The sequence below is a fragment of the Protomyctophum bolini genome, assembly GCF_963924005.1.
Source record: "Protomyctophum bolini genome assembly, chromosome: 15".
NCBI classification, from domain to species: domain Eukaryota; kingdom Metazoa; phylum Chordata; class Actinopteri; order Myctophiformes; family Myctophidae; genus Protomyctophum; species Protomyctophum bolini.
The window spans coordinates 22,381,649-22,404,198 of NC_137876.1; the positions used below are offsets into that span (position 1 = coordinate 22,381,649).

Sequence of the window (22,550 nt, forward strand, 5' to 3'; positions counted from 1 at the left end):
TCCGCAAGCTCGAAACGTGGCGCGAAGAGCTTGAGCTTTTGAGCCTGTAGATCTGCTACTTTTGGAATTGAATCCTGAAAAGTTATTCGGCCTGCTGGGCGAATATGGTGCCACCAAACAGCTGGTATAGATAAAGTGTTCCTGGACGTAGCGATCGATCAATAGCCACTTTACTCGGTTGTCTATGGAATCTCTAGCGATGCAGAAAGTCAGAATGATATTTTAGCTGTGGTTCATTTCCACTCAGGCCAGGGTCCATGATCGAATGACAAATTACTTGAACCCGTTCGTGTGTGTGTGTGTGTGTGTGTGTGTGTGTGTGTGTGTGTGTGTGTGTGTGTGTGTGTGTGTGTGTGTGTGTGTGTGCGTGTGCGTGTGTGTGTGTGTGCGCGCGTGCGTGCATGCGCTCAGCTGCGACACCTGGGAAACGATGAGGTTCACATCGTGTGGTCGGAGCACACCAGGGACTACCGGCGCGGCATCATTCCCACGGACTTCGGAGACGTTCTGATCGTCGTCTACCCCATGAAGAACTGCATGTTCTGTGTTCAGATCATGAAGAAACCACAGGTATGTCTTATCTACCCCATGAAGAACTGCATGTTCTGTGTTCAGATCATGAAGAAACCACAGGTATGTCTTATCTACCCCGTGAAGAACTGCATGTTCTGTGTTCAGATCATGAAGAAACCACAGGTATGTCTTATCTACCCCGTGAAGAACTGCATGTTCTGTGTTCAGATCATGAAGAAACCACAGGTATGTCTTATCTACCCCGTGAAGAACTGCATGTTCTGTGTTCAGATCATGAAGAAACCACAGGTATGTCTTATCTACCCCGTGAAGAACTGCATGTTCTGTGCTGTGTTCAGCCCACAATGCACTGCACACGAAACTAACTATGATTTGTCTGTGATGCATTGTGAACTTGTAGATCTGTTAATTTTTTTAAAATCTTTCACAAATGTACGACATTCCCGGAAAGGTTCCCGCTGCGGTTCATGTGCGTGACTTGTACACACTGACGTGTACACACTGACTTGTACACACTGACACGTGTACACACTGACTTGTACACACTGACGTGTACACACTGACTTGTTCACACTGACGTGTACACACTGACTTGTTCACACTGACTTGTACACACTGACTTGTTCACACTGACGTGTACACACTGACTTGTACACACTGACGTGACCCAAAAACTGCACAGCTAATTTCAACAACTCCCCGGTTTTCAAACCAATGTTCCGTCCGTGTGGGATTTCAACAGGCCTTTTTTCACCCTGGCCTTTTGAATTGGTTTCATGCGTTCCTCCTCGTGTCTCTGTTGTCATGCTGCTCCCACAGTACCTCCCCCTCGCTCCGCTTGCGTTCATCTCGGCTACCGAAAGGACCCCTTTTTACCGCGCCATTCAAAAACCCCGACAGGGTTGCATAAAGACCCGCCTATACCGCCTAATGCCGGTGTTTGCTCCACGTTACCTATAACCTCGCGTCACCAGGCTTTCCACCTCGAGTGGTCGCCAGACTGTCCTCCGAGGTGGACAGTCTGGTGACACTGACGCGAGGTTACCGTGAGTGCGTTCCTTGGAGTGGTTGCACCACTCAATAAGGCTTTACTGTATACGGGGCAACCTAACCTTAAATCAATAACAAACACTATAACTAATCCTACCACACGTGAAAAATAAAAAAGTAATGGTTACATTATTCTAACATACTACTAACTACTAGTACCACTAACATAATCTGACCAAAGGAATGACGTTTACAAAAAGCGAGCTCCCATAGACCCATACGCATACGTTAAATAATAAATTAAGACAAAGATAATTCTGATCAAGACGAATCTGTCCCCATTTGTCATTTTCCTTCCAGATTGGCAAATCTAAAGCGTCTCGTTTGTGTCTCGTTTCGAAACAAAATGTCTCCGATCGTGAACGCAGCCTCCAATTGCCGTGAAACGTCACAATGGGCTGTCATAGCGCCACCGGTAGACCGATTTCTGCTGAACAAACGTGTTGCTAATTATATTGCTCTTATACATAGATGTTGTCCAAACATCACACAAAGCGGCACGCATCTCTATAGTCATGTCATCAAGACAAGACCTTTCATTTTTTTCATATTTCATCCTGATTGGCTATACCTGGCCTGGTTGAACTGCATATCCCATGATGCATTTGTGTTTAGCACCGGATTTCCGGGGAACCAAGGCGGGCTTTGTAACTTGTTGTTTTCATTGAGAAAAAGAAAGGCTCAGCCTAGTATGGCCGTATGTGCCAAATTGACTAACCAAACTAATTCATTGCATTTCTGTACCATTTTTTGCCTATATAAAATTCAAGCATTCTAGTACCAGCCGACGTCCTCTTATGTTCATTTTGACCGTAGTTTAATCTACACCGAGGAGCACATTTCCCTAGCTTATACTTTTAGTATTTGTTGTTGTAGAGACGGTTATCACCCGTGACTCTTTTCCAAGCGGCGGCTGACCAGTGCAATATTCTCCATGAGGGCCAAAGAGACTCTGTCATTGACCACGGTGTGTCCTCTGGGCTGCTTAGCGTTACGGGGACACAGTCCAAACCGTGTCCACAGCCTCCATCTAAAACGGGAGTGTGCGTTTCTGGCCAGGGCCTGGCTTTAAACATGGCGGAACGGACGGAGAGCCAGGAATCGCAGCGGCTTTGGCCGCTCCGTTAACCTGCCAGCGCGTCTTTGCCAGCCTGGTGATGGCAGCCCCCCCCCCCGCGCGCGCGCACGCCGCACAGCCTCCTATACTGTGCCAGGCCTGCGCCCATCTTCTTTCCCACAAAAAAAGAAAAAAAAACCCTCTCCAGGACCCTTCTGTTTTGCCAATGCCAAGAACCCGTCAAGCAATCCACACCGGCTTTGTGGCTCCGCCGTTGTGACACAATGTCACGCTTCTCGCTGTATAGGTTTCAGAGTGTGTTTCTTTACGTTTCCGTTCCTCTGAACCACATTTTGTGTCGTGGGACGACGACGCCTCGTATGAGTTATTGCGCTCGGGATCAAGCGGCCTCTCTGCACAACGACAAAGACAGCAGGGAGGACCTTTTGGAAGACTTTGACATTCACGTCAACTTCCAGGTCAACGACCATTGAGCTCCAGTGATTAAGGGCCCCCCCCCCTCTTCCACTATGCATGAACAGACGCACACACACACACACACACACACACACACACGCTGAGATGCATATTGCCTCATTGTATTTGTCCGCTAGTTCAATATGAGACCATTGTCTAGTATTGATTGTCATTTTAATTCCATTTGCCTGACATTGATTCACATTAGATATGTGCGGTTGTCATGCAAAGTCAGACGAAATCCAATTTCAACTTGAACCCTGGTCCTCGAACAGATGGAGAAACGGGTGCCTCCGAATAAGTTTTTTTCTTTTTTTAATCAACTCTCGTGTCCAATTTAAAATCAGAGCGCAGCCAGAGTGCACTCATCACGTTTTAAGTTTGAATCAATTATGTGGCATGGTTTTGAAATGTTGAAATGTCTTAACATTTTGTAGACATTAACAATGTCTACACTCTCTCTCCCAATCATCCGACCTTAGCCCATAGCACTTGCCCTATCCTTGACGACCTTGCAGGCAAAGGCTAAAATGTAACTTTGATGGCATGCTATGCAGACAGACGCCATGGGTCATTGTCGACCTGGCATCCTATATATATTGTATATAGTCTCAATGTACAGATTATAGATTTTCTTTCTTGATATTATATTGTTTAGCCTGAAGATGAAGGTCATTTGTGTTCCCATGATCCTAGATCAATATTTCTATGCGTTTAATGTATTACCTTGTGTGTTTACCTTGCCCTGGATTGAGAGCATGTTAGCACTATGTTATGCTTTAGCTATTTAAAAACAGCAGATCTACAAGCTCGTAGCGCGCCGGTCAAAATGTGTAGAAGACATTTTTTAGAATCTGATCTCGGGTCAGTATACCCCCTCCTCATTTCCTCCCCTTGTCTTTGCTCTCCTCTCATAGGTCCCATTCTTCGGGCCTCTGTTCAACGGCGCCATCGTCACGGCGGCGCTGCTGCCCAGCCTGGTCCGGGCCACCTGCATCAACGCCAGCCGGGCCGTCAAGTCCCGTCTGACTCTGTACCAGAGCTTGTATCCTTGTGTCCGGGAGATCAGTGAGTTGTTGTGACTCTGTACCAGAGCTTGTATCCTTGTGTCCGGGAGATCAGTGAGTTGTTGTGCTGACTCTGTACCAGAGCTTGTATCCTTGTGTCCGGAGATCAGTGAGTTGTTGTGACTCTGTACCAGAGCTTGTATCCTTGTGTCCGGGAGATCAGTGAGTTGTTGTGAATCTGTACCAGAGCTTGTATCCTTGTGTCCGGGAGATCAGTGAGTTGTTGTGCTGACTCTGTACCAGAGCTTGTATCCTTGTGTCCGGAGATCAGTGAGTTGTTGTGACTCTGTACCAGAGCTTGTATCCTTGTGTCCGGGAGATCAGTGAGTTGTTGTGAATCTGTACCAGAGCTTGTATCCTTGTGTCCGGAGATCAGTGAGTTGTTGTGACTCTGTACCAGAGCTTGTATCCTTGTGTCCGGGAGATCAGTGAGTTGTTGTTACTCTGTACCAGAGCTTGTATCCTTGTGTCCGGGAGATCAGTGAGTTGTTGTGCCAAGGAGGACCCCCCCCGCACATTGATATGTGTGTCGTCCCCCCGTCGTCCCCCCGAAAAAACGGAAAATAATCGTAAACTGTACGTATATATTGAAAGATTTTCATGACTTTTTAACCCATTCTGATTCTACAAATGTCCGTTTTCTGAAAACTCAGTCGTTCTTCGATTTTTCAAAAATAGCTAAAGCATAACGTAATGCTACCACCAAAAAGGGGTTCCCGCCTAAAAATGGATTTGAATAGACAAAAATATAAAATATGGTTAATGTGGTTCACAATAACCATATTTGTGACAATATTTATTAAATGGAACCCCTTCAAGGACCCCTGGGTTGATATTTGTCATGCCTCTGCTCGCGTTCATGCCTTGGCTTTGGGCTCGTCCATGCTGTGTGTGCCAAGCTTTGAGCTGAGACATTTTGGGCTCCCAGCCCGGCCGGTGGGCCTGTGTTTGCGGTCTCTCTCTCTCTCTCTCTCTCTCTCTCTCTCTCTCTCTTGGGACACGCCGCACGGCGGTGGTGTCACGTCAGCCTGAACGCCACACACACACACACACACACACGGCTGAGCGCCGCTGACACTGATCTTCATGCGGAGGACGGGCTGATTTACATACAGCTATTGGATTGTTTGACAGCCCGGGCTGGGCTGGCTGCCTGTCAGAGTGTGTGTGTGTGTGTGTGTGTGTGTGTGTGTGTATGTGTGGTGCTGTTTTTTTGTTTTTTTTGTGGCAGTAGCTCTGATAATAATGTGTCATCATTTATCATTGATGTCTTATGGATCACACAGAGGAGGACTGTCACGCGCGTGCACACACACACACACTCTGCATACAAACAAACAAACACTCACACACACACACACGCAAACATATGCACACGCCGGCTCATCCTTCCAGCAGCGTGTCGTTAAGCGCCTGACTCCAGCTGTAGTTGTCAGTTGGTTCTGAAGCGGGTGTAATCACCAATGGAGAGGAATTAACATGTGAATGCCAGCAACACGCCCCCCCCCCCCCCTCCTCCTCCTCCCCCCCACGGGGGGGGGGGGAACCTGATCTCCCATAAAGCATTGCTCCTCCTCGGACAGAGAGAGACAGACAGACAGACAGGGCATGTATGTGTACAGCTAACCACCTCAGCACAGCACAACCAACGCTGCCCCTCTGGCGGTTGCCATGGAGACCTCCCCAAGGAGCTTTCATTGAGTGGAGGAGGACTATAGTGTCTATTGTTTTGGTTTTTTTGTTGTTTTTTTGTTTGTGCGTTTGTGTGTGTGTGTGTGTGTGTGTGTGTGGGGGGGGGGGGGGGGGGTAGCGGCATACTGTAAAGCTTACAATTGTCTATAGAAGAAGAAGACGTATTTAATGACGTCGTTATATAGGTTTCTGTTTTCTTGTATTCGCGGTCAACAACGCGACTTCTTGTCCTCCTTATGGCCACTTGTTTGTTTGTTTGTTTGTGTGTGTGTGACCGCATTTTGTCACACTCACACCCTGTGTTTACAGCTCCGTGTGTGTGCGTCTGCACGCACGCGCACGTGTGTGTGTAAATGTGTATGCAACAGTATGCAACTGGGTGCACCCCCCCTCCCCACCCCACCCGTAGCAGCCCCCCCCTCCCTCCCTCCCTCCCTCGCTCTGTGTCCCCGGGGGCATTCTGAGTGACAGATGTCTGTTACCCGACGCCAAGTGAATTACCCCAGTGTGACTCGCACTGCTGGGTGGGGGGGGGGGGGGGGGGGTTTGGGGACGGGGGACGGGGGGGGGCCTGCCTGCCCAGTGTGAGCCTGGCGGGGGTTGGTTGGTTGAGACGGAAGCAGACGCCGTGGGGGCAGAGCATCCATACCTGGCATTCCTCAGCACACTATCTACTGTATGAGAGCAGATAGATAGGCACTGCTTCTGCATGGAAGCTCCTATACTGGCGTTGATGGACAGACAGACGGACACACGTTTGTTTGTATTGCTGTATATACACTTGTGAGGACGTCCGATTTATCGTGTTTTCGGGGCCTTTTTCTGCCCCGATAGTTTAACCCTGAGGCCGATTCTAAGACGGTTTTCTGAAAAACCGGTGGTTGATCAGCGGTTCTCAAACTATCCCCTGGCCTGGATCTCTCCTGATTGTAAGCCTATATAACTGCACTTGTAAACCTTTTTTTTTAAACCATAACGCAACCATTTCTCTTGGGTCTCTTTTTTTCCTCTCTTCTCTCAAACTCTGCTATACTTGTGTGGCTACATGTGGCCCTCACAAGTATAGTAATGCAAGTACACACACACACACACACACACACACACACACACACACACACTCTGGAGACGAATAGATGTGCCAAACCGAGCACACTGCCAGCCTGTCATGGGTGGGCATCTACTGTATGTGGTCTGTTTGTCCTGTCTGTGGCTCTAGGTGTCTACTGTAAATGAAGACATGCTCATTGGCGTGTCGGGTGTCTGTGATGATTTTCTTTGACATCTGAAAACATCCGTTGAGATCTGCGAGATTTGACCGTTTCGGGGGTCGTGCGAACGTGGCGTTGGAAAATAATTACAATCAAAGTGACGATTTCGGTGTTTCACTGCCGTCACTCAGGAGAACAGCAATGCCAGAACGAAAGGGAAAACTCATTTAATATGCCTTAATATGCCTGGTATGCCTGTATCGTGTTATATTGTACACAGCCCTTTGCGCGTGTCCCGCTATTCTGTCCTGGCAATATTTCTATCTTCTCAGGATATGTGGCTTTCTTTTTCAAGTCCGAACAATAGCCGAGCCTTTTTTCTCTCTCTCTCGGATGTTGTGTGTGTGTGTGTGTGTGTGTGTGTGTGTGTGTGTGTGTGTGTGTGTGTGTGTGTGTGTGTGTGTGTGTGTGTGTGTGTGTGTGTGTGTGTGTGTGTGTGTGTGTGTGTGTGTGTGTGTGTGTGTGTGTGTGTGTGTGTGTGTGTGTGTGTGTGTGTGTGTGTGTGTGTGTGTGTGCTTGTGCGTGTGCGTGTGCGTGTGTGTGCGCACACGCGAAAAGATGAAAACCCTCATCCTTCGTTTTCCCTGCCGCACAAAGCCCCGGCGATCCACAATCTGCTCTCTGCCTGCGAGGCCGCTCTCCAAGGTAATTAGTTGAATATTTCTTCAAAGAGAAGCTATATGACCCCCATCTGTCCAGATAAAAGGCCAGTATGGTGCTATGGTCCTCTCTGCCTCTCTCCGTCGGACTCCAGCAGCCCACTGCACGGCGCGCACCATCTCCACCGCTAATTGGATTTGATATTGAAAAATGACCACCAGCAACATTGCGAGACGCATGCACACACACACACACACGTACACACACACACACACACACACACACACACACACACACACAGACAGACAGTCAACATGACTGCTTTGTTGGAAGACGGTTCTCTGTTTCCCCCCTCTCCACACGCGCGCACACACACCCTCTTCTGTCTATATTCTGCGAGAGAATTGCACAAGTATGCATGTGTAGGTATAGGGTGTGTCCAGTCTATCTTGCTGTAACGGTGGTGACCAGCTGTGCGCTCTCTCTCCCTCTCTCCTCTCTCTCTCTCTCTCTCTCCCCCTCGCTCGGTTTAAGATGTGTATTCATTTTGTCTGCCGGGGGAGAGACGTGAGTTGACTCGCAGAGCTCGCATCGTCTCTCGGAGTCGACCAATCGTAATGTATCATCTATTATTTATATGCCTGATGGAAGAAGCAGCTGGCTTGGCTCTGGTGAGGGTGTGTATTGTCTGTGAGCGAGCCTCTCTTTTATACGCTATATTTTGGAATACAGTTGTGGGAACAGAGTGTACGATCCTTCGTTTAAGCCAGTGGTTCCCAGACCTTTTCATGTCAAGGACCCCCCAAATTGACACGTATTAATTAACCCGCTGACACCCATTTGAAGAGATAGGCCATGGATGGAGAGAAGATTTTTTTTTAATTTCAAGGACAACCCAGTTTGACATGCATTAGTCTACGCTACGGAACCCCATTTAATGGCATTTCTATCTCTGAGATCCCAATTCATAATATTGTAAAATCAATGTTAATTTAACCCTTGAGTGGTCAAATGTATAGGCTCATTTGTATACACTCTCATAAGGGTCCATTTGGTTCCAAACTATCATTTAGCTGGGGAAACTTCCTCAAGGACCCCTGCGGGTCCCCGGACCCCACTTTGGGAACCCATAAAGTTATACGATTTGTCAACTTTATTCAAAAGTAGCCAATCTGCAAGTTCACACAAACTTGTAGAATCATGACATAGGGTCTTAAAGGAAACCCCTCTTTGAGAAGAGAACCAGGGCTCTAAAGGAACATTTGCCTCTCAAATAATTGCTCTCTTTCTGTGTGTGTGTGTGTGTGTGTGTGTGTGTGCGCGCGCGGCTGTATGTGTTTATTTCCTTTCCTTTCTATCATAAGATATCCGTTGTGTCTCTTGAACCCGGCCTTGCCATCGCCTGACCTCTCCATATCCGCCGCTGTGGCGTAGCGTCATGCTAGTTAATAGCGTCTTCGAGGAGAATAATGTCTCGGGTCCGTCGGCCACTACTCGTCTCTCTCTCTCTCGCTCTCTCTCTCTCTTTCTCTCTTCAACAAGCACTTGGGTTTGATGTGGCGTCCGCCGCTGCTCCTGAAGTGGGTATTGTGCGAGGCGAATAGGTGTGTGTGTGTGTGTGTGTGTGTGTGTGTGTGTGTGTGTGGCAGCAGCAGCTTGTAATAGGTGAGACGGAGCAGGGCTGACCTTGATTTGGAGACGCAGCATCCCTACTGGACAGAATCAATAGCTTTTGCACGCTGCCCTTACTCTTCATGCTCTGCTGTGTGACACAGGCACACACACACACATACAGACTATCTCTCACACACACGCACACACACACACACACACACACACACACACACATACACATACAGACTATCTCTCACACACACACACACGGATCCATCTCCAGGCAGCGATCAATAGCCATAATCTGTTCCTGTCCATGGCCAGTCATGCGAGCCAGGCTTTTAGGTGGCTGTGGCTCTGTGTGTGTGCGCGTGTGTGTGCGCGCGTGCGCGCGCATATATGTGCTCGCTCGGTAAGGACTGAGAGCTAGGGAGGCCTCATCCTCTCAGTGGAACCCAGAAAGCTTCTGTCTGTCTGTCCTCCTCGGGTACAACCGCTAAAACCGCCCGAAAAAGGGAACCGGAAATCACCATTCTCTGGATCTACTGTGAAAGCGTAATGAACATGATGTGTGTGTGTGTGTGTGTGTGTGTGTGTGTGTGTGTGTGACTGTGTGCGTGTGCACACATGCCGCTGTGCTCCCCAGACACAATCAGAATCATTGCAGTCATCATCACACATCGACAACGATCCCTCCTCCTCCGATCCGGGGCCGGAGTCGACCCTTGAACTCGCTGGCCGTCTCTTTGTGTTGGACGAGGAGGTCTCGTCGTGTCGTGTACCGTTCAAAGATTCCTCGCCGGGCCAGCGGAGATAAAAGTGCGTCTCCGTACGCTGCGACAGGGTGTCATGAATAGGCTCTGCCATGTTAGTGTTGTCTCCATGCATTATTTAGCATCGCTGATAGGCCTAATTTGCCAGCTGTTGTGCCTTAACTGTCAACATGCACCTCGTGGATTAATACTCAGCGGGCCCTATCGCCGCGAAACACGGCGCTTGGCCGGGCACAGCGAGGCGCCGAGGCGGCCATTATAGACAGACGCCTGGGTTACCCGTGTGATAGGGTGAGCCCAGAGATGAGGAGAAGTGGCCAACTTCCTGCTTATGGTAAACGGGGGAGCGCGGAGTACAATTCTTTTGTTTTGTAACACAATTGCCTGAAGAAAGGATTGAACCTTCTCGTCCAATCGGGCGGCCCGCTCTCTTGAAGAGGCCGAGGAGAGAGCCTCTGTTGGTGGAGAGACGTTGGTTGACGCTGGTTAGGTGGGGACGCTGATTAGGTGGAGACGTTGGTTAGGGGGAGACGTGGAGACGTTGGTTAGGGGGAGACGTTGGTTAGGTGGGGACGTTGGTTAGGGGGAGACGTTGGTTAGGGGGAGACGTTGGTTAGGGGGAGACGTTGGTTAGGTGGAGACGTGGAGACGTTGGTTAGGTGGAGACGTTGGTTAGGTGGAGACGTTGGTTAGGTGGAGACGTTGGTTAGGGGGAGACGTTGGTTAGGTGGAGACGTTGGTTAGGTGGAGACGTTGGTTAGGGGGAGACGTTGGTTAGGTGGAGACGTTGGTTAGGTGGAGACGTTGGTTAGGGGGAGACGTTGGTTAGGTGGAGACGTTGGTTAGGTGGAGACGTTGGTTAGGTGGAGACGTTGGTTAGGGGGAGACGTTGGTTAGGTGGAGACGTTGGTTAGGGGGAGACGTTGGTTAGGGGGAGACGTTGGTTAGGGGGAGACGTTGGTTAGGGGGAGACGTTGGTTAGGTGGAGACGTTGGTTAGGGGGAGACGTTGGTTAGGTGGAGACGTTGGTTAGGGGGAGACGTTGGTTAGGTGGAGACGTTGGTTAGGTGGAGACGTTGGTTAGGGGGAGACGTTGGTTAGGTGGAGACGTTGGTTAGGTGGAGACGTTGGTTAGGTGGAGACGTTGGTTAGGGGGAGACGTTGGTTAGGTGGAGACGTTGGTTGGTTAGGTGGAGACGTTGGTTAGGTGGGGACGTTGGTTAGGTGGGGACGTTGGTTAGGTGGAGACGTTGGTTAGGTGGGGACGCTCATTAGGTGGAGACGTTGGTTAGGTGGAGACGTTGGTTAGGGGGAGACGTTGGTTAGGTGGAGACGTTGGTTAGGGGGAGACGTTGGTTAGGTGGAGACGTTGGTTAGGTGGAGACGTTGGTTAGGGGGAGACGTTGGTTAGGTGGAGACGTTGGTTAGGTGGAGACGTTGGTTAGGGGGAGACGTTGGTTAGGTGGAGACGTTGGTTAGGTGGAGACGTTGGTTAGGGGGAGACGTTGGTTAGGTGGAGACGTTGGTTAGGTGGAGACGTTGGTTAGGGGGAGACGTTGGTTAGGTGGAGACGTTGGTTAGGGGGAGACGTTGGTTAGGGGGAGACGTTGGTTAGGGGGAGACGTTGGTTAGGTGGAGACGTTGGTTAGGGGGAGACGTTGGTTAGGGGGAGACGTTGGTTAGGGGGAGACGTTGGTTAGGGGGAGACGTGGAGACGTTGGTTAGGTGGAGACGTTGGTTAGGGGGAGACGTGGAGACGTTGGTTAGGGGGAGACGTTGGTTAGGGGGAGACGTTGGTTAGGGGGAGACGTTGGTTAGGTGGAGACGTTGGTTAGGTGGAGACGTTGGTTAGGTGGAGACGTTGGTTAGGTGGAGACGTTGGTTAGGGGGAGACGTTGGTTAGGTGGAGACGTTGGGGGAGACGTTGGTTAGGGGGAGACGTTGGTTAGGTGGAGACGTTGGTTAGGGGGAGACGTTGGTTAGGGGGAGACGTTGGTTAGGGGGAGACGTTGGTTAGGGGGAGACGTTGGTTAGGGGGAGACGTTGGTTAGGTGGAGACGTTGGTTAGGGGGAGACGTGGAGACGTTGGTTAGGTAGAGACGTTGGTTAGGTGGAGACGTTGGTTAGGGGGAGACGTTGGTTAGGGGGAGACGTGGAGACGTTGGTTAGGTGGAGACGTTGGTTAGGGGGAGACGTTGGTTAGGGGGAGACGTTGGTTAGGTGGAGACGTTGGTTAGGGGGAGACGTTGGTTAGGGGGAGACGTTGGTTAGGGGGAGACGTTGGTTAGGTGGAGACGTTGGTTAGGGGGAGACGTGGAGACGTTGGTTAGGGGGAGACGTTGGTTAGGGGGAGACGTTGGTTAGGTGGAGACGTTGGTTAGGGGGAGACGTTGGTTAGGTGGAGACGTTGGTTAGGGGGAGACGTTGGTTAGGTGGAGACGTTGGTTAGGGGGAGACGTTGGTTAGGTGGAGACGTTGGTTAGGGGGAGACGTGGAGACGTTGGTTAGGTAGAGACGTTGGTTAGGTGGAGACGTTGGTTAGGGGGAGACGTTGGTTAGGGGGAGACGTTGGTTAGGGGGGGACGTTGGTTAGGTGGAGACGTTGGTTAGGTGGAGACGTTGGTTAGGTGGAGACGTTGGTTAGGGGGAGACGTGGAGACGTTGGTTAGGTAGAGACGTTGGTTAGGTGGAGACGTTGGTTAGGGGGAGACGTTGGTTAGGTGGAGACGTTGGTTAGGGGGAGACGTTGGTTAGGGGGAGACGTTGGTTAGGTGGAGACGTTGGTTAGGGGGAGACGTTGGTTAGAGGGAGACGTTGGTTAGGTGGAGACGTTGGTTAGGGGGAGACGTTGGTTAGGGGGAGACGTGGAGACGTTGGTTAGGTGGAGACGTTGGTTAGGTGGAGACGTTGGTTAGGGGGAGACGTTGGTTAGGTGGAGACGTTGGTTAGGGGGAGACGTTGGTTAGGGGGAGACGTTGGTTAGGTGGAGACGTTGGTTAGGTGGAGACGTTGGTTAGGTGGGGACGTTGGTTAGGGGGAGACGTTGGTTAGGTGGAGACGTTGGTTAGGGGGAGACGTTGGTTAGGGGGAGACGTTGGTTAGGGGGAGACGTTGGTTAGGTGGAGACGTTGGTTAGGTGGAGCTGGGCGGGCGGGAGGACTTGACCAGGGTGGTGGGTGGTGTTGGGCGGAGGCTGGCTGGCAGCGGCTTTGATGGACCAGAGCGGTTGAGAGTTTACACATGCATTTGGGGAGGGGTGTGTGTGTGTGTGTGTGTGTTGGGGGGAGGCTTTCCACTTCCCCCACTGAATGTTTTAACCTAATCCCATTATCAGTGTAGCGCACTGCCTCCCTCTCCATAACCCCCCCACCCCCCCCCCCCACTCCTCTCTCCAGCTGACCAGCTGTTCCTGCAGGGACTCGCGACAATGTCCGATGTGTTCAGATCACTGAGTACCCTCACACGCACACACACACACACATACACACACACACACACGCACACTCACTCACACACACACACACACACACAAGCACACTCACTCACACGCACGCACACTCACTCACACGCACGCACGCACACTCACTCACTCACACACGCACACTCACACACTCACACACGCACACTCACTCACTCACACACACATACACCCACGAACCCACGCACGGCCAGAACAGCAGACAGCAGCTCCAAAGCTGGGGCCTAGGAGGGCCTATAGAAGGAGAAGGAGGGGTATTGGTTGGGGGGGGGGGGGTTAGTTAGAGGAGAGAGGGGCAGGTTTGGGCCGGGGTGCGGATGGAGCAGAGTGTGTGTGTGTGTGTGTGTGTGTGTGTGTGTAGGGGGGGGGGTTCAGGCAGGCCACTCTGCAGACCTGTCAAACCCAGAGCCCACGACTCAGGAGGCGACCGGCCTCGGTTGGCATATGGTGTCTAGCTTCATACAACATGCAAAAGTATTCCCCCCCCACCCCACCCCACCCACCCCTCCACTAATGCAGAATGACTCATGGCATTACTCATTTCTCTCTCTCTCTCTCTCTCTCTTTCCTCCTACCCACCGCCCCCCCCTCCCTCTCCTCTCCTCTCCTCCTCCTCCTCCTCCACCCAGCCTGTAACAAAAGGCGTCCCCTGCGCTGCACCCACACACACTGAAAGCCCTTGGGGCCGGGCCCAGCCTGCGCTGTGAGCTATGTGTGTGTGTTGCGCGGGGCCCAGGGCCAGGCCCCTCTTCTTAAACACAGGTAGGGCAGGCGGGAAAGCAGACGGCCGACAGCAGGGACCTAGAGGCTCCATCCACTCACACTGTTGTCGGTGTCAAACTGGTGTGTGTGTGTGTGTGTGTGTGTGTGTGTGTGTGTGTGTGTGTGTGTGTGTGTGTGTGTGTGTGTGTGTGTGTGTGTGTGTGTGTGTGTGTGTGTGTGTGTGTGTGTGTGTGTGTGTGTGTGTGTGTGTGTGTGTGTGTGTGTGTGTGTGTGTGTGTGTGTGTGTGTGTGTGTGTGTGTGTGTGTGTACGTGCACAGAAACTGCCGGTATATATATTTTGTAATGCCTCTGGTGGAGTGCCTGTGTGTGTGTGTGTGTTGGTGTGCTGCTGGTGCAGTATGTACACATATAGCCTACACACACTATATGCTGTTTTGTGTGTCTTTTTATTCACGCGTCGCACACACACACACACACACACACACACACACACACACACACACACCGACGTGACGACAACCCGAGATAAGCAGCAATGTAAGAGCATCAGATAAACCGTGTGGTCGCGTATTCGTCCGTTTCGAAAATAACACACGACACAACGGCTAAACGATTAACTGGACCGCGGAAGCCAAAGTAATGTCACCCGGAAAACAAATATCTTTTGTTCCTTTTAAGTCGTTGGGAGATAAACGCGCGGTCAGCCATCCGTCCGTCCGCCCGCCCGCCCGCCCGCCAGCGCATACAGCGTACCAGCTGTAGAAATTGCACGGCATAATGTAACCCAAAGAATGTCATGCTCCGCGTATTCTTAAACTTGAACCCCTCCCCTCTCCCCCCTCCCTCTCCTCTCCCCTCTCCGTCTGTTGTGCGTTCAGGCCTGACATCTGTCCGTTTGTGAGCAGGCACGGTGCAAAGCGGTGAGATTGCCATTTTTTTCTTCCCTTTTCGCGTGAGAGCTGCACTTCTCTCCCTATCCCAAGCGCAGGAGGAGGAAGGTGTCGGGTAGCGCCTCGCTCTCTCACCACGTTAATGCCACCCGTAGCATTATTAGTAGTAGTATGAGGCTGTTGTCTCTCTCACCACGTTAATGCCACCTGGAGCATTATTAGTAGTAGTATGAGGCTGTTGTCTCTCTCACCACGTTAATGCCACCCGGAGCATTATTAGTAGTATAGTATGAGGCTGTTGTCTCTCTCACCACGTTAATGCCACCCGGAGCATTATTAGTAGTATAGTATGAGGCTGTTGTCTCTCTCACCACGTTAATGCCACCCGGAGCATTATTAGTAGTAGTATGAGGCTGTTGTCTCTCTCACCACGTTAATGCCACCCGGAGCATTATTAGTAGTATAGTATGAGGCTGTTGTCTCTCTCACCACGTTAATGCCACCCGGAGCATTATTAGTAGTATAGTATGAGGCTGTTGTCTCTCTCACCACGTTAATGCCACCCTGAGCATTATTAGTAGTAGTATGAGGCTGTTGCGTTTTACCCCATGGGCGATTGATTTAGCTCGGAGCCGTTCATCATCATCATCGTTTAGCATGTATTATTCATAACGGCGTTTTCATTTGAGTCTTCGGGACATAAACCACTTAAGCCCTTTTTTTCCTCTTCGTAGTCATTCAGCGATGTCACTGGTTTCATCGCCGGACAGTAGATCTACAATTTGGAGCTTTATGAAAACGTGTCCAAAAATACCCTGAAAGCGGTTAAAAGAAAACCCAAACTAAATGTAGTTGGCTTTAGTTAGTTTAGTGTAAAATGAGGTTTTTATCTAGTGTACAATAAAATACAATAAACATTCCTTAATACAGTTGTATTGTAGTACAATATAATATAGATATAGTGCAGTATTATATGCTATAATAATATAGTGCTACAACTTAAAGAGCAGAGCAACAGATCATTTTTAATGCTGGATATTCAACTAATGTGGAAAAACCAAGCCAATGGGTTATAATTGTGTATTCTCATAAACTTTTATAAATGTTGGAAAAGGATGTTTGAGAAAAGTCAGCTGCAGCACATTGACATAAAAAAGGTAGACACCTCCTTCGGCTCTGGGGAGTGTGTCTCTCTTGAAGGTAACATGGAGGCAAGCTTGAGCGGAAGTAGCGGTAGCATTTGTGTGTTTTTTTCCCCCCGTTTTTCCTATTTAAATTGTTAATTTAAATCCTGAAAAGTAACGGTGGAGGACATGTGATGGAGCAGCTTCCTCCACTGTGTACATAATGTCATCACTGTGCAGTTCCACTCTGCTGCCAGCAGCAGCGTCACTTTTTACAAAACTTAAAATATATAATTACCGATATATGAAAGATATTGTCGTTTTAGATATAGATAGTAAATATCCAAAGGTGTCCGTTGTCTGTTGCTCTACAACACTTAAACCAGCGTCACACTTTATCTATATTCATATTGTTTTACAATTCCAGAGCCATTAAATGAAGCGGTTCAAAGTGCCCGGTAACTTTTTAAGGGAAACGTATAACCTCATGTTTTAACACGCTTGAACATTTTCACAAACTGCTCTCACGCGTTACACATAGAGACACGTATGCACAATATAGATTTTGTTTTGTATTCTAGTTTATATGCTCTATATATATATATATATATATATATATTTAAAAACATGTAAATCAATTTTCAATCAAAGTCTCTGACTTTGCTAACAGAAGGTCATGGTCTCTGAACTTGTGCAACGCGCGTTGCAGTCGAGGCGGACATAGCTCGTCGTGATTGATGGGCGGTGGTGGCTCTTCTCTTCTCTTCTCGGGGCCTGGGCGGGCCTGTCTGCTTTAAGTGATTAGCATCCAGCTAGCCGTTCCATCTGTTCCCCGCGTAGCCCTGTTTAATTAATGAACTTTCTTTCCTCCACGCCCCGCTAGCCACTAGCCAGCCAGCGCAGCAGCAGCGCTCAAGCCGAGGCCTGTTAGCGCTCTCAGGTTATCCGAGTGGACGCGTGGTGTTGTTGTTGGTGGTGGTGGTGGGGTGGGGGGGGGGGGGGGTTTCTGGCCCCCACAATGGGTGCGTCCTCATTGATTAGCTGCTGCGTTTTGTTTCCCTTGTCTTTTGTCTCCCCGGTTCTCCAAGGGAAGGTTAATGAGCTTTCCTGGCATAGATGAGGCACTTGGAATCCCGAGGATAAATGGGAATGATTTTTTTTTTGGTGGTGAGCTTGGCAGTGGCGTGAATCTCCATCCCCACTGTGTGTGTGTGTGTGTGTGTGTGTGTGTGTGTGTGTGTGTGTGTGTGTGTGTGTGTGTGTGTGTGTGTGTGTGTGTATGTGTGTGCGCGTGCGTGTGTGAATGCCATGCATGCGCGGTTTGGATGTGTGTCATTGGAGGAGGGGTCCATAGCATTTCCTCCCTGCTGGTCCATTATTCCCCTTCAGAAGCAGAGAATCTGGAACGCTCCAACAGTTGGCTCCTTCACCATTCAGCTTCCAGCCAGTCTCAGCTAAAACTCACGTCTTCCTCCTCTAGCTCTCTTTCTCTCTCTCCCCCCCCTCTCTCTCTCTCTCTCTCTCTCTCAAGCCTGATTTATAGTCGGTATCAAACAATGGCCAAGCTCCATCACATGGGCATCGCGTTGAAATGCGGCTGGGAATTGTCAATCTCCTATTTTCGTCACGCGGGGTATTTGTCACTGTGTATACATTTGCCACCAGGTTTGTGAAATGTGTCCCCTTGCATTTATCCATCGTAACTATTGGGAGCAGTGGAGTGGCGTGCGTTTGTGCGTCGACAAACTACACATCAGCCTTTCCAGTCTTTCTATATCTCCCCCTCTTCCTCCTTCCTTTCCTCTCTCTCTGTCGTTACACGGCTAGTGGACAGTCCTTTGTCCGGCCCAAAAGCTGCCCTCCTTTGTTTGCACGGCCCTTCTTTTTTTTTTTTTCTCTTCTTCTTTTTTTTATCCCGGTGCTAATCGCCATGGTCGTGTGCCCGTGTTGGGGCCCATATTTCACGCTCGGCTCTCCTTTGTCTGCCACGCCGCCCCTGATAAGAATCCCCAATCCGCGGAGGCCTCTCTGATATTGAAATCCAACAGCGGCAGGGAAAGAGCCTTCAATCATCCATTATCTGCGCTCCAGTGATTACCATTCAATCTCCCGGGGGTTCTGTGGGTTCCTCCTCGTCGCCGCGCGGCCCCTCCGGAGGGGAGAGGAATGGAGGCCGCCGCTATGCCGTCGCTCTGAAAGGGAGCCGGCCGCGCGTGCAGCGTAGCGGGGTCCACGCCTCGCGCCGCCCAGCACATATAACATTCAGGAACGTCCATAGATATTTCCGACGCCAACTTGAGACGGGGGGGGGGGGGGACTGGGGGACGGGGCCTTCGGCGCGTTTGAATGCTGCTGGGAAATGTCAGCCAAATGTCAACTCGTCCTTCCTTCTGGACTCTTGATGTGGCCCTGGGTTTTTTTTCTTTTTTTGGGGGGGGGGCTTTTGTGCATATACACCTTTATGACATTATTGCTTTTCTTTGTCCGTAAATGGCCATTCGTTTTTTTTTTCTTTTCTTTTTCTTTTTCTATCCCTTTCAAAAAATAATGAGGCTGGTAGTGTGCTTTGTTTTCTTTTGTTGTTTTAAACACCACAGTGCTTTTAATCTCACATACGTGATTGGCTGTAGAATGAGTTATATTACTTATTTATAAGTTGCACATTAATGCCTCTTTAAACAGTTCAAAGCCACTGCCTGGCCTGCGGGGGCCATTGTTCCCTTTCAGACGGCCTCTTCGACACTATTTGCATGTTTCCACTAAATGGAATTTTCTGCGTCGACGGACGGCGAACAAAGCAACAAAAATAAATAAAAGGGAAACAAAACATTTAAAGTGTTGCGCCGTCGCCGCCGCCTGTGTCCGTTCTTACAGGACGGCGCCCTTTGATGTGTTAATGCTAACCGTGTGTGTTTCTACTGTGGCGTGGTGGACAGTGGTCCTTCAGAGAGAAGGAATATTATCGACCTGGTCTTTCTGTCTCTCGTCTGTCCCCGTTCGGACGGCGTTGCTTTTTTTAAATGTGAGAGCATCAGACGGAACCAGACAGTGGCCTTGTGGTTAGAGTGTCCGCCCTGAAACTGGGAGGTCGATCCCCGGCCGGATCATACCAAAGACTGTAAGAAATGGGACCCAATGCCTCCCTGCTTGGCACTCGGCATCAATGGGTTGGATTGGGGGTTCAAATCAACTAAAATCACCGCTCCAAGAGATGGGTCAAATGCGGAGAACAAAATGTCACTGCGGTAACGTGTGTGACTAATCGTACGACTTTGACGTTGAGAGCAAGAGTAACCAGAACTTGGCTCACCCAAAAACACGCTCGCCCACTTTTAGTTTTTCATTAAAAAAAATCGCAGAGCGCTCCGATTCGCTGGAGCCATTCGAATTTAGTTTAGGGTTAGGCGTACTGTATAGTTTTACTGAGGTTACATTTAATAATACCAGGGAGAGAGTCGACCGCTCCTATAGGCGGGCGGATTTGCGACCGTGTTTTGGGCCGAGCGTTTTGGTGTTCAGCCCAAGAGGAAGCATTGTTGATTTTTGAGTGGTGCAACAGTATGACAGTATGCCAGAAACAGAGAGAGAGAGATAGTGCTGTTCCCTGCTAATGAGAGAGAGAGAGGAGGGGGGGGGGGGGGGGGGAGGGGAGTTGCACCACTCAGTTCACACGGGTGTGATTTTTATTAAGTATTCCAACGGTCCTCCTGCAGTCCTGGCAATCAGCGCAAGACGTGTGTAATGTTGCAATCCAGAAGTTATTTGAATGAATGAATCTTTTTTCGCATATAGAAAAATCCGTGAGCTCACAGGTCACGTCGCAACGCATCCTTGGATCTAGGAGGTCATCTGTTTCAGGGTGAACGTTCAGCCTATTGTGACACAGAGGGTTCAAGTGGGTAAGAATTGTGACACATTGTTGGCGTTGAACGTCACTTCTTGTCCGCGCGATGATGAGCTATATAATTCGCCCCCCCCCCCCCGGGGGCTTTTGTCCTGCCTTATCATAACACGGTGACTTGAGATTTCTACAACATTTATGATTGGATCTGGGAGCTCTCACACATACATGTGCATGTTGTGCACCAGACCAGATAAACAACATCTCTGGCCACCCTTTTGTTTCGGGGTGGCGTGCACACGTCTTCATTAGTTATGTATAGGCTCTAATTACTATTGATGAGGCTCTCGCAGATTTGCGTACAAATCTATAGCTTTTGTTATTCTAATGAGCGTTATTTATCCTTTAGATCTCGAAGCCAGGGGGGGGGACGGGGGACGCGGGGGTGCAGGAGAGATACAGCCAGGGACCACTCGAGCTACACCCACTTGTTTTTGTATGTGCCGACGTTGACAAAATCCCATCACCCCCCCCCCACACACACACACACACACACATACACACAGCCGCACACACACACTCTCAGACACACTCACACACATTCTCTCTCGCTCACACACATATGTACACACACACACACACACACACACACATTGTCTGCATGGATGTATAGCACTTCCCGGCTCCCCCATCTGTTTTTTGTCCGCTTCATGAAAAGATCCATTATAACGTGCAGCCAGGGGACGGACAGTGGACGACGCACTGCGAGCTCGCGTCCACCACGCCGGCCAATCAGAGGGCCTGGAGCCCCGGAACGCAGGCGGCGACCAAACATAAAGAGGAGCCCCCCCCCCCACCCCCTCAGATGCTCGCTCGCTCCCTCGCTCGCCCGTCTGAGTTCAGTGTGATTATCTGGGGCTAACCTCTCAGAAATCTTCAGCTGAACAAGTTTTGGAAACACAACATTGTCTGCATCAGCCCCCCCCCCCCCCCCAACCAAACAACCCTCCACCCAGGCTGAATGGGGCCTCCATACAGGGTCCACTGGGCCCGGCGAGGCTCCTGATTAACCCTGGAGTGACTAGCTAATGTCATTGAAGCGGGGCCACCTGGCCTGGCCCGGGCGTGGGGACAGGGTGTGTGCGTGTGTGTGTGTGTGTGTGTGTGTGCGTGTGTGTGTGTGTGCACGGGGACAGGGTACAGTCAGCTGCCACTCTCAAGGGCCAGAATGGGACTGTAGAAGACCAGGTGTTTGGCCTCCACACTTACTAATTGTTGCCATGTAATCGACCGCTTGACTGCACAATATAGCCCGGGGCCGAGGATTAGGGTAAATCTGTTGCCGACACACACAAGTCCATTTTCTTTCTCTTTCGGGCCCAAGGTTTTTGTTTGCGTGCGTGCGTGCAGTGCGTCCGTGTGTGTGTGTGTGTGTGTGTGTGTGTGTGTGTTAATCCCTCGTCCCCGTCCCTACCCGTCCAGTGGGTCCATGGGCCGTCCCTCTCCATTCCCCTCAGGCCCACCAGACCTCCATAAGCTCTACTTTCAGCCCAGGCAGGAACCACTTCTCCTCTTGCACTGATTGTGGAGGGGCCGAGGCCGTGTGTGTGTGTGTGTGTGTGTGTGTGTGTGTGTGTGTGTGTGTGTGTGTGTGTGTGTGTGTGTGTGTGTGTGTGTGTGTGTGTGTGTGTGTGTGTGTGTGTGTGTGTGTGTGTGTGTGTGTGTGTGTGTGTGTGTGTGTGTGTGTGTGTGTGTGTGTGTGTGTGTGTGTGTGTGTGTGTGTGTGTGTGTGTGTGTGTGTGTGTGTGTGTGTGTGTGTAGAACGCGGATTCTCAAAACGTTTTCATGCATTTGCCCCCCCCCCCCCTGTTTTAGAATGACTTTGTGCCCAGGGCAAACGTAGGCTTTTTCCAGAAAACTTGTCAGGATGTAGAAGACATTTTTTTAGAATCTGATCTCCGGTCAGAATGTGTTAAAGGGGGGGTCCAATTAACCCGTGGATTGTATACTGTGTGCACCGCCACAATCAAGCGCCCTCTTTATGGCGTGTCTCCAATCATTTGTGCTCCGTCGCGCCAACACGTACGCGGAGAGCTATTCGCGGGTTATCATTGTCATTTCCTGCGTGTTGATGAAATCACGGAGAAGCGATCGCCGGGTCCGTCTCCTTGCATAAGTCATTTCCAGATAAGAGGCCCACAGGCTTCATTAGAATCACAATGGCATTGATTGAAATATTCCCCCAAAAAATGCAGAAACGAGGCCAAATGGATTCACTCGCGCGTGTCTCCCGGGAAGCTAAAAACCCTCCTCTGCTCTGTGCCCTCCTCCTCGTGACAACCGCTCACACAGCTCACATGT

General features: G+C 50.2%; 1 protein-coding gene across 1 annotated transcript in view; it reads left to right on the top strand.

Annotated features, from left to right (window-relative positions):
• ralgapa2 (Ral GTPase activating protein catalytic subunit alpha 2) overlaps window positions 1-22,550 on the top strand; it is a 186,749-nt gene that overhangs the window by 130,598 nt on the left and 33,601 nt on the right. The window contains 2 exon segments of the mRNA XM_080784277.1: window positions 412-570; window positions 4,036-4,163. Coding sequence (XP_080640403.1) covers window positions 412-570; window positions 4,036-4,163 — 287 coding nt within the window.